Here is a 12,497-nt window from a genome sequence, read left to right as displayed (position 1 = left end):
ATTGCCACAGCCTATGTTTGGTCTGCTGTCAGAAGCTGTTTCTAAAGAATTCCACAGTATAAAATGAATAATTCTTTCATGTTTATTCTAACATACTTTGCATCGATTATTAGAAGGAGAAAAAATTCTTATTTTTTTTTGTTGGTGGTGGTCTGCTCTGAACACAGGGGCTCATTTCCAAGAGCATACAAGTATTAACTAAAGCACTAGGACTTTATTGTTTTGCTAAAACTTCCTGTGAAAGCAGGGGCAGTGTACATCTTAATGTGATAGCAATGCACCCAAGTTTTGGCAAATTCTCTACCATTAGTGCCGTACACTGGATCATCCTTGCGTGCCCCGGGTGAAATTCTGGGTCATGATCAGATCCGAGCGTTGACATTATGTCTATGTAAAATCCCCGTAGGCTAATAGCTCCTAAGATCTCAGCGCTGTGATCTTGTGCTGCAGAGAGTTTGCTCAACAGATACACGGTACCCATGGAGTTTTATCGAGTGCAGTGAGGTTACTTTTGGTAGATAGAAGCAGAAATATACAATTAACCTTGATTTTTCTCCTGTCTACATCCTATCATTTAACTAGAGAGTGCCGAGGTGTAAGACAACTCAGTTGTTACTAGGAGTACTCTTCTAATGTTTACCAGAGAAGATGTCAAGTAGATGCTGATATTTTCCACACAGAGAAACTTCTGACCTGCTAATATACTCGATAATGAGTCCCCAGCCCAGCAGGGATTCATGTGCTCATCTGTGTGTGGGAAGTTTCTTGGTTCATGTTGGCTGATACTTTTGACTGCAAACACGCCACTGTATAATTTGAATGCTTATAAGATCTAGGCTGTTGGCTTCCTTGAAAATGGCAAGAAATCAGGGTATTTATGGTGGTATGAGAATACCTTTGTTTGTATTCATGGCTGAAGTACATGTTTGTGTTGGTTGATATATGATGTATACACCTCACATAGATGTCCAAATGTTTTATTGTCAACCTATGCTTTAGTGGATGACCGTGGTTTATTCAGATACTCTTTTCATACCCAGTGACATTTCATTTGTTGGTGATGATAATGCAAGTCTAGTTTTAGCCTCCCACTTCTCTTTTTTCCCGTTTAATCCCTCACAACTTGGAAAAAGTCAAATTGGCTAATTATAGCTAGCTTAGACCTTTAAAGGTCATCTAGTCCAACCCCCCTGCAAGGAGCAGGGACATCTCCAACCAGATCAGGTTGCTCAGAGCCTTATCCAGCCTGGCCTTGAGCGTTTCCAGGGATGGGGCCTCCACCACCTCTCTGGGCAACCTGTTCCAGTGCTCTACAACTCGCATTGTAAAAATTTTTTTCCTAATATCCAATCTAAATCTACCTCCCTCTATTTTAAAACCACTACCCCTTGCCTTGTCACAACAGGCTCTGCTAAAGAGTTTCTCCCCACCTTTCCTGCAGGCCCCCTTTAGGTACTGGAAGGCTGCTGTAAGGTCTCCGCGGAGCCTCCTCTTCTCCAGGCTGAACAGCCCCAACTCTCTCAGCCTGTCCTCATAGGAGACGTGCTCCAGCTCTCTGATCATCCAAATGGAAGCCTACAGTTCCTTTTATTTTCTCTGAAAGAGTTCTCTATGTCTTCTGCTCAGTGCTTGTGCAGATTATGATACTAATCAGCAAAGATGTAGCAAGTATAAGATGCTGTGGCTGTCAGGTGAATATTGAGGCAGCATAATTCATAATTGCTAATGGGAGTTCTGTGTGCAGTGTGATTCAAATTAATCTGTGCTGTATTGAAAAAGCTATGGTTGATAATTTTTTATGTTGGCATAAATAATACATTACTGCCTCACACCTCAAATTTGTGCAGCCCTGTACCTTTCCTTGGAGGAGATTTTGTATATTTTAAAATAACTTTTCATAAGCAGACAGAAATACCCAACTCTTGGTCATATCAACTAACATTTGCAACCTATACAGACTGAATCTTAGCTTTTTAGATGTTTAGACTAGATGTTCTAGTCTAAATCTATTCTCTTTTAGTTTAAAGCCATTACCCCTTGTCCTATCACAACAGACCCTACTAAAAAGTCTGTCTCTTTCTTGTAAGCCTCCTTTAAGTGTTGAAAGGCCACAAGATAGCCTTGTCTGTATTTGATTGTTGTGTCTTGCTATTAAAACTGCTAGGGACCTTTCAGTTTTCAGCTTTGTATGGCAATCGACACCACACAGTCCTAAATTTGACCGGGTATTGCAGGCACTATTGCAGCGATCGATAACTTAATAATCCGTATGGAGCCTTTAGCTTTTGGATTGCAAGTTGTGACTTGGTGCTATATCCCCAAAGGCTGATTAGAAAATTAGTAAGAATCCCATTCCCTCTGGTTCACTCCAGTGCATCTTCCCTTAAGCACTAGAATGGGGTAGACGGGGCTGTATTTGGAAAAGACATCCCATTTCAGCCCTGTGAGATGCTGTGTGCTTGCCTGCACCTGGTACAGTGTCTGTTAATGATAATGGTACGTGCTACTGCCAGCGTGATAAGAGTAAAGCTGTGGGAGAAAAACATAGGGAAGACCTCACACCAGCCATCCTGGGGTCAGGCCAAGCCTCGAGATTTGTAAGGCATGAGGCATATTTGGGCCAAATTTTGGAGGGAGAAAAGTGAGTTTTGCTGTGCAAATGTTCATGCGCTGTGATAATTTCAAGCTGTATAAATGAGGAGGGAACATAGGTAGGATTTTTTTTTTTTTTTGTGAAGGTTAACTTCACAAAATTAACCTTCAGTGGTCAGAGTAGAGACTAGAGAGTGAAAGGGAGCAGACTATTCTTATGCATCAAAATTCATGTAGCGCTTTAAGGCAATGTAAAATAGAAATCCCACTGATTAAATGAGGAAAAAAAAAAAAAGTTCATTTTCACTCCACTCTCCCTTCCTTTAACAGCTAAAGGTTTGAGTCAATACTCTGATATTGAATATACTATTGTTCAGTAAACTTTAGGGCACTGTAATTATTTCCACAGTTTTCCCAGTACCTGAACAACCTAAGGTAGCCATTCCTTCTTCTATTTCAATAATCCTTTTAAATCTTATTTTCTTAAGCCCAAGAAAGACTTTTGAACTCAGAGACAATCCTATTGAAAGGAGATTTTTTTCAGCATACTCTGGGATGCTGTCTGTGATTGCCACATCCTTCACTGTGCAGCAATGTGAGAGCTGCGGTGGATGTGTACTGATTATATTCGCTCTTGTTGGCTCATTTCCCTTCTCCTTTCTGTTTTCTTCCTCATGAATTGAAGCGAATGCTGGATTTTTCAGTGCAGTTGTGTTCTTTTTTTTAGAGTGGTCTGAATATCACTTCAGCATAATGATAATACAGGCTTAATGACAGAAGTCTGCTGTGTTAGTGGCTTTTTCCTTGCTTCAGCAAGGGAATAAATAGTTACCTCATTAAAATATCTCAGTCTGCTTGTGATCAGATAATGTCACTTAGCATCTGGCCAAGGCTTTGGTGGAATCTCAGGTTAAGAGGACCAATACTGATACACTGATGTACTGAATACCAATAATGCAAGATGTTATTCTTGGGGAAACTCGGTTCTTACACAGAGTATCAACACAAGGCCCTTGTATGCCACTTAAATAGTAGCTAAAGCCAGGAATTTTGCCACTATCCTCTGCCTTGTTCTGGTTTGTCATATTTCCAGCCTTTTTTTTGCATCTTGTGCTTCTTTGTCAAGCTTTCATCAAGGATAACCACTTCTGTCACAGTCTCACTTGTTTGTGAGAGCCTGGAATTAAAACTGCAGATTGTTTTCCAAAGCTACTAATCTTGTTCAGTGGGAGGGAACCCTCATTGTCACATCTGTCTGGCCTTGGATCAGAAGGTGGAATCTGAGTCCCACAGTTCTCATCACATTAATCGCCCCACCCAATGTTTACTGTCATTTTACTTTTCTGTGACATAATTTGATTTTGTGGTAAAGTGTGGGACATTTTTCACCGAAGATCTGGACTGAATATACAGCCAGGCAGGAAATAAGCAACTCTTCCTTCTGAAAAATTTCATTGCTCGTGGTTTCTGACATACCTCCTGTCTGCTTCTGGAGACCTTTGGCCTGGCTCAGGGCATGAGAAGTTACAGTCTTGTTTGCTAAGAAGTCATAAAGAGGTATTATAATCCAGCATTTATTTATGTATTTGGCCATTGCTTGTGTTCATGTGACTTTCTGAAGCCCCTGTGAGTTCTCTTAGGTAATTGCATGCTGAGCCTCATTCATGTCGACAATATGACATGATGGTCTCAGATCTTGCCATCTAACATGGGAATCCTAGTAATTAATTAACCAGAAATGACACTATCTGTTATCCTAAAATTATAGGAGCCCTGCTCTTGCTGTCTGTAATTCTGTGAGCTGTTGTGAAAGTGCTGGCTAAAAAAAATTAAGTTAAAAAAACTTATCCTACTGAAACCTTTCAGCAGCTGACCTCTACTGAATATGGAAGCTTTCTGGATGCTGTTTGTGTTTTGAGTCCTTCACAGTGAACGCATTGATGAGGGAAGCCTTGACTTGAACAGTTGACTATTTATTTGCATAGTGGCTCTTAAGAAACTGCAGAAATAGGAAGACCAGACAGTGATTTTGTCAACTCTATTTGAAACAGAATGAATACTTAAGGGAAACAGTACACTACATTTGCTGTTAGTTCTGTAGAAGGGTTTTTATTTTAGCTAGTGTGAAAAATAAACACATTTCAAGTGAAAAAACCAGCCCTCTTCCACTTGAATTCCAGTAAGAGGAAGATTGAGGTGAACAAGAGAAAAGAAGTTCAGACTTGCCTCATTCACCCCTAAGGGATCTTGGCTAGCTCTGACTTTTAAGGTAAAACCTTCTTTCTTATGGAGTCAGTGGCAGAACACTTGCTTGCAAGGGGCTACCTCACCTGTACCCAGCTGCTTGGGTACTGTGTAAAGAATCGTAGAATATAGAAAGCATGGAGTTCAGCCTACCTATGGAAGATGACTTTTCTTGATGGTTGTATCGTTCTCCTCTCTGCTAGTTTTACTCTTTTGTTAGGCTCTAGCCAGAAGCACCTATCTTGCAGTCCCTCTCTTTCTGGATGCTTATGGAATAATTAATTTCTGTCAGATGGTGTGACTGCATGTGTTTCAGTGTGCCTACAGTGTGCCTTTATTGTCGCTTAACACGGTCACATTTGTTTAAAAGGAAATAAAACCAAACTCAAGGTCACTACTGTATTAGAAACACCATGTCCCAAATAAAACTGAAGTTTTTTTTGTGTGTGTTTCCAGTACTAGGTTTTTTGCCATGAGCCCCTTTCCCTTTCACTCCAGCCCTTTCTACCTATTCTTTTTCAGAGATCAGATGCTGCAGTTACTGTGGCCTGTCACAAATTGTTGTGTCCTGGAGATGTGTCTGGCTGTACTTGGGACACTTTTCCAGTCTCCGAATGCAGTGGGGCAGCCATTGCCCTACAGTGGAGTGCAACTCAGGAACTGTAGTAGGGTTTGGATGTTTCAGGCTCTGGCCAAAATCCTACATGTGAGAAACTATTTTTTTTATACTGGAAACCAGCCCTAGCAGTAAAAGAAAGAGGCAAGCCAAGGTGGAGAGCAGCCCCAGAGGTGACTTTGAATTTTCTGCCTCCTCCTGACTTTCCCAGGCGGTGTGTTATCCCACTGCCCCATAATCTCTCCCTCCCAGGTGAGGGGTTGATTTCCCAGGATTTGAATCTGTCATTTCCAGCAATCCTCTCCCTTAATCTGCTCTTTGGCCAGCAGCAGAGCCTGTTGCCCTTCTCCCTGGCCTGCGCTGGCATCCTTAGGCACGCTGTTGTGGCAGAGATGCTGAGGCTGATCTAATGTGCGCACAGCCATGTGGTAAAACCTCCTCCCATCCCTCCCGAGCACATTGCCCAGTTCAGCTGGGGCTGTGGGGAACCTTGGCAAAGTCTCCCTGTGAATAAGACCCATGCAATCCCTAAGTAAATGGATAATGGCACTCATCCAGCCTGCGTTCCTTACATGTCCAGAATTTCCAAGGACCTTGCTGTGGGGATGATGAGCTCTGGCTCCTGGTGTTTTGGGGTCTGTTCCCCTGTGCTGTGGGCTGTGTTTCTTGAACCAGGATGTGCAACGCCACTGGGCTGTGTTATTCCAGAGGAGCAGATGCGTTGTCCACTGCTGAGCTGTTCTGGGAGGGTGCCCGTGTGCCTCCAAGCTCTGCTTCAGTGGGACTGCCCTACATTGAGTAGATGCAAACTTCATCCCCGCTCCCTTCTCCCCACCGATCACGGGGGCAGGTCCCAGCAGCACAGGGGTGCTGTGGCTGGCCCGGGGCAGGTTGGCTCTGGTTTGTCACCCCAGGGCGCACGTGCAGTGGTGATGCTCTGACCCTAGCCCTTGCTGCGCTGTTGCCATGGAGATTGCGTGTGCTGTTGCTAGGCAGCTGAAGCATCTTCGCTCATACACTGCAATGCCACGAAATTCTCAACTTTCCTCACTGCTATCTCCTGTCTTTGATTTCGCAGATATGACTCCTTTGGCTCTTATCCCGCTTCATTCAGTTGCACTGCTGCGATTTCTCAGTGTTAACCCTATAAACCCTAAAACGCCCGCCTGGCACTGCAAATGGGATTTATGACAACGAATTCAGGGCTGAAGGAGTTAAAGTGGTTGGAGATAGACTACAGAGGAAATGATTTCTAGCAGATAAACTACTTAAAATGTTCTGGCATTCATGGAAGGGAAGGTTTGAGGCTGCAGTCTTTTGTTCCGTCACTGATGGTTTATATGAATAAAAACACAGACTAAAATATCACTACAAGGTAAGAAAATCAGCTTGAATGGGCCTAATTAATCTCTTCCGTTACAATATATCCTTAGCTTTTTACTATCCTCTGCTTGCGATTACTGATTTTGATGTAGCATGCGAATGATAATTTAGCCCTGGAGCCTGTCGTGTACAGTGTTTGACTTATTTGGCTTGAATAATAAAGATATGGGCCTGTATTCTTGGAGTATACTGCATTAATCAGACTTGCAGGAATGATCACATGGTACTCTATCGCCTTTCCCTGTTAGCTGCTGCTTGTCAGCAGCTGGCTGAGCTGTAGGCTGCAGGCCAGTATCTGCATACCCTTTCTCTTCAGAATATTTCAAATATACTCTCTCATCATTATGCATTTTGCTGCAGTTTGACAGACTAAATGGTCCTCCTGCACGTTAAGAAGATTATTTTAAATTTCAGAGCATTTGTGTAGTCACTAGGCCATGTATGCATTTGAAGAATTCAGGTAGGCTCTCTGTTTTATACATCAGTGTGCTTGGTTTTTGTTCTCACCAGATTTTTGCTGTGTAATGTCAGTCAGCTCTACAGTTAGTCCTTCAATGTGCAAATATTTATTGTGTTTTGAAATCTCTACCCTATGCATGGGGAGAAGTGCTTGAAGGGTAAGATGCAGGTAACGGTAGCTAGCCGCATGATGAAGTGCAAAGCTGGGTAATTGATTATATCTTGCACAAATTTCATCGCCGCACAGCCAGAAGCAGCAAGTATGGTGTAGTTATAAATATAAACCAGAAACTGTTCTGTTTAAAAGGGTCTTTGCTATTTTTGGTTCCGGAGAATCTGACAGATGCTCCTTCGAGAGAGACTACTGATTGTGATAGAGAAGAGAAAATTGATGCTTGGATTGTATATAAGGATTATATTTTATGCTGCTGCAGAGTGTACATGTCTGTTTTTCATAATCTTGTAGCTGCAGAATTCTGTATTAATTACATTTAAAATAACAATATGGTTAAGTTTGTTGGGGTTGGTTTGTTGTTTGCAAACATTTGGGCAACTGTGATTGTTAGAGTATAAAATTAGCACCTTTTATTTGATATTGGTTCTGCTCAGTATTGCTTCTGCCCCCTCTCCTCCTCCGTCCCCACCCCCAGTATACCTCCATCCTTATGCAAGCATTGAAGTCTCTTAAAATCACAACAGATTTTTGAAGGCATGAAACAGAATTTCTGCCCTCACTAATAGAGCTGATTCTGTTATCTGCAATAAAACAGTATTGGACTTGGAAAAATTCTGGTCAGTGGTTGTGGGATAGGGGGTGTCTCACTTAATTTTTTAAGTTTGTTTTACTTAGTGTGTTCAGTTCTTATAACTCGTATTATAAAATTGTCCAGATAAAATGGTGACAATGTTGTAAGAGCATCTAGGGATCACCTCATGATATGTTTGCCTGAATATCGTTATTATAATATATCTTTAAAATACTCTTTCCTTTTTAATTCCAAAAAGATATTGTTTGACCAAGTATGCAACTAGAGGAGAGGATGGGTTCTCTTTCTATGCACAATGAGCATTCTGTACCAAATATTTTCAAATTAAACTTTCTAACCTCAGATGAAATGTTGCTACCATTATTTTGGCCTTTTTAAAAATCATTTAATATATTGGCAGTTTCCCTTGTTTTGTGTTTTGCTGCTTGGTTCTGTGTGGAAGTGAGCAGTGTCGACAGCAGTAAAAGCAACGACAGGATACCCCACCACCCTGAAATGTCCTGGTTCAGCCATAAAAGCTGAGGAGGTACAGGCTGACGATGTAGACTTCTGTTGTGAAAAAGCAGTATGATGTTGTCTGAGGGAAAAGATTTTATTGGAAGACCAGATAATGCTGTGTAACTGCAGTTGTCACAGGGCTGTCAGGAGATGCTTGAAATCTTGACATCGCTGATTGTTGGCAGTAAATTAAGCTGCGAATGGGCCCCAAACTTACTGTGCAACTTACTATGCCTGCAGATTTATTTGTATTTCACCCAGCTGGTTGGATCCTCTTCTTAATAGAGTGAAACTCTAAATAAATCTTCACGAGAAGAAAAAAGATGTTTTAAAAATTCTGTTTTAAAAGCCTTAACTGTCTTTCAGTACCTTTCCCAGATATCTTGGGCCAAGAAGACACCTACTTTTATGGCAAGAACAGTCAAATGCTGATTACACACCCATTAGGTTTATTAAACTACTCATTGTCCTCTCTTAGACTTGCTTTGAAAATAGTATTAACATTTGATGTGCAGACTGCTAGACCTTTTCTTTTACATCTTCTGCATTGGTAAGGCTGTGGTTTCTGCATAGCAGTGTTTAAATTGCATTTATTTTATTAGACATTTCAGTGGTGTTTTGTCAAGGTTGTATCTGCATGTTGATGTTTTTTTTTATGGTATGATTATTCTCATGCCTGTGGCTGTATTACATTTGGATGAGATCAAAACGTATTTTGCAAGAGAAAGGAAAAACAGGGTCTAATTCGGCAACGAGGTAGGAAGTCTCACTCTTGTGGGCTCCTGGAAGCAAAGTTGATATAGCAGTAGATGGCACTCTTCTCTGGACTGATGGACTGACGTGGGTCCTTAGTGGGCCCACGCTTTACAGGTGCCATTCTCCATGTGCATAAAACATAAGCTTGCACTCATCTCTCATCTTGACTTTGACCTGCTAGTGGGTGCATGTTGCAGAGGCACTGCTCTTTCCATCTTTTGGTGCACCTCCATGGCTTGGGTACCCACATGTCTGGAGAAGTGGTGATGCCACTGGTGCTGGCTGATGCAAACCTGTACACGTCCTTTCTGTATGTGATATTCTACATTTTTCTTTCTGCCTCCAGACTGGGCCTTAAAGGCCTGCAGGACTCCCTGGGCGGGTGGTGGGGCTGTGGCACCTCGGCCCAGTGCCAAGAGGCGTCACTGCAGTCTGGCTGCCTAAGTTCCCCCGGTCGTTTCTGTTTGATGCAGCCTTCTTCACTTCCCCGGCAAAATGGTGCCAGGCTATTTTTGTGAAGCGTTAAGCAGCCACTGGGCTTCTCTGCAACAGTGTCTCACTTAAGCGCTGTAAGTGACTCTGGTGTGCTGTTTGTAAAACACTTATTTGTAAAGCTCTTCGGGATGAAATGTTACCCCTGCGGTTACTGGCTGGATGAGAGAGACTCAAACCTTAGAAAAAACAAGGTGGTAAATCCATTGAATAATCTCAGAGTTCCTTGCATTGGCCAAGTTTGGTTTATCTTCCTCTTGGGAAGAACCTAATATCCCCTGAAAAACTTCAATTGCTTTTAAAGCGAGGGTTAGAGGAGCTAAACCCCTTTGCAGTTTATGAAGGCTGCTGGTTTCTGTGTGGTACCAGTTGAGTCCATTTTCTGACTGATTTTCTGCACTGTCTTCATAAAACCCCAGAGCTCACGTACATTTTGTTTATAATTGGAGGTAAGATTGTTCATCAGCCATGTTTTTATGATCTCCTGCTGACCGTACTGTCATAAGATGACTTTGCATGTGAAGCTAACAGGAGGATGGCACGCTTGGCCGCAGGCGGTACTCCTCGTTTAGTATCCTCAGTCCAGATTTAGCTCTCTAGCAGCAGAACACAAATGCATTATTTTTTTTTTTCTTTTGTTGCCATGCCTTTATCTTTCTGGGATGTTACTTGGTATTCTTTGCAGTGAGCTAGTGTCTGTCTATTTCTGATACACCGCCTACCATGGCATCGCAGTATTTTTAACTGCATCTTCTATTCCCCCATCCCTCCAGCAAAATTGAGAACGCTACAAGAGGGAAAATAAGTCTCTCAAAGAACTGGCTGTGAACAGAGGAAACAAAACCCACTGGTGAATAGAAAGCAAGGCTCACAATGAACGTGGTGCTGTGGTGCACATGGAACCTCTTACCTCCTGACCCCCAAGGCAGCAGCAGTCAGACAATGCCTCCGGGGAGTCGGCAATTCCCTGTGCCATTTACCTGCAGAACTGGAACCAAACCCAGGAATTCTGATGCCTAAGCCTCTCCTTTTACTACTGCCAAATAAAAAAATGGAATACTCCAAATTAGTGAAGAATTCTGTTTTTAATACAATTCGGCAAAAATGAATTCTAGGGGCAGATGCCTATCAAACGCCTGCCCTCACTTTGGCTGCAGCATTCACTGCATTACAGCCAAGAGTTCAGAAACCTGCAGGGTAGGTGTTACATTTGTTAAAGAACAGTATAAAGGGTGAGCACAATTATTTTGTACAATGATATTAAAACTTGAAGGCAGGTGGCTTTTCCTTCCCTCTCTCCCTTAGAGAAATAGCAAGATGATTTACGGAAGGGGCAAAAGGCTGCTGCTCCAAAGGGATGCAGGCCTGTCTCCTGTGGCTTTTGCTGCTGAAAATTCTTAAGAAGGAGGCCTTTTAAATAATCCCAAATTTCAGAAGTGCAACTGCAGTCTAAACAGTCCACCAACTTGAGGAAGCTGTAGGTGAGGCATTTGAAGGGATTTGCTTGTGTCACGAATTGCTCTTTAAAATCAACCAAAAAAAAATCTGCTGTTCTTTTCTACAAAAAAAAAAATATGATCATATCGATGAGCAAGAAGCATCAGGAGATTTTCCAAAAGACTATTTCGGTTGCTACAGGAGTGTAGCTTTTGTAGAGAGGGGTAATGGGGTTGCAGCGCTACGGAGAAGTGGAACAAATTGTTGTGCCAAGTTGGTGACTCTGACCTCCCAGGTTAGATGGAGCAGCTAGAGAAAAATACACCAAATAGTGCAGTTAGTCTTTTCTGACAAGAGGGAACAAGAATCAGGGAGTAATTGTTGCTGAAGTCAAAAGGTGTCAAAATGAAAGGGAGCAAAGAAAGTTAAAATGGAAAAAAGCCAAGGATGGTATTCTAGCAGACCATAATTGGTTGCCGTATCTCAGCCCCTTCTAACCTGTGTTGCTGAAGTGATCGATTGCATTGTGATATTCAAATACTCTGTCGGTGCTTAATAGCTGCAAATGTGTGAACCTAAAAGCTTAATCTGCTCAGCTCGGCTTCAGCAGACAAGGGATGCTGCAGGCCCGCCGAGCTTCTGCTTGCTCAACGCTTGCTCTTCGATGGACTACATCCACCAGCAAACCAGCTGACTATGTTCTGCTTTTTTGTCCTTACGTGGATACAGGGAAATTGAACACAAAACTTGACAAAAATACATTGTTGAGACAGAAGCTTTTGATTATACACAGGAATTGGCAAGTCTAGTCATTCACTTTGCAGATGTGAATGTTCCATATGATGCATCTCATCAGAGAAAATGCATGTGCCCGGGGTGGGGGGCAGGTTATGGTTCCCGTAAGATCCATAATACCCTTTGCATCATTCTTTACTTAAGAGTTCACCCTTCAGTTTGTGATCAAGAGGCTAAATTTTATAGGTTTTTTTCTGAAACAAACTTGCACTAAATTAAGAAAAGAGGAAAAGGAACTAGTTCGGGTTGGTTTTTTGGTTTTGTTTTTTTTTTTTTCCTGAAAGTTACCTGAAATCTGTCCTTTGATATTTGAAATTGGTTTTAGATACTTGATTTTTGGACAGTTGTTATTTATCCACACAAGGCATACACCCTGAGGAAATGTTGCTTCCTTAAACAGCAGATTGAATCAAATGTTTTTGCTGACATATTTTTCCCTGTGACAACTGACACTGCAG

At 42.1% G+C, this 12,497-nt stretch overlaps 1 protein-coding gene across 5 annotated transcripts in view; it reads left to right on the top strand.

Annotated features, from left to right (window-relative positions):
• Window positions 1–6,726: 6,726 nt before the first annotated feature.
• The window catches only part of EVL (Enah/Vasp-like), a 132,950-nt gene continuing 127,179 nt past the window's right edge, over window positions 6,727–12,497 (top strand). For 2 of the 5 annotated variants that reach the window (XM_086749827.1, XM_086749822.1), the window contains exon 1: window positions 7,113–7,295. In XM_086749827.1, the coding sequence (XP_086605953.1) occupies window positions 7,273–7,295 (23 nt within the window). In that variant the 5' untranslated portion in view covers window positions 7,113–7,272. Of the gene's footprint in view, window positions 6,828–7,110; window positions 7,296–12,497 lie in introns of those variants that run through there. The other 3 variants (XM_086749823.1, XM_086749825.1, XM_086749824.1) reach the window with 3 other exon arrangements.

Source organism: Chlamydotis macqueenii, chromosome 5 (assembly GCF_036417535.1).
Source record: "Chlamydotis macqueenii isolate bChlMac1 chromosome 5, bChlMac1.mat, whole genome shotgun sequence".
In the NCBI taxonomy this organism is placed as follows: Eukaryota; Metazoa; Chordata; class Aves; order Otidiformes; family Otididae; genus Chlamydotis; species Chlamydotis macqueenii.
Note: the sequence above shows the minus strand (reverse complement) of the source record. Positions and strands in the feature narration are given on the sequence as shown.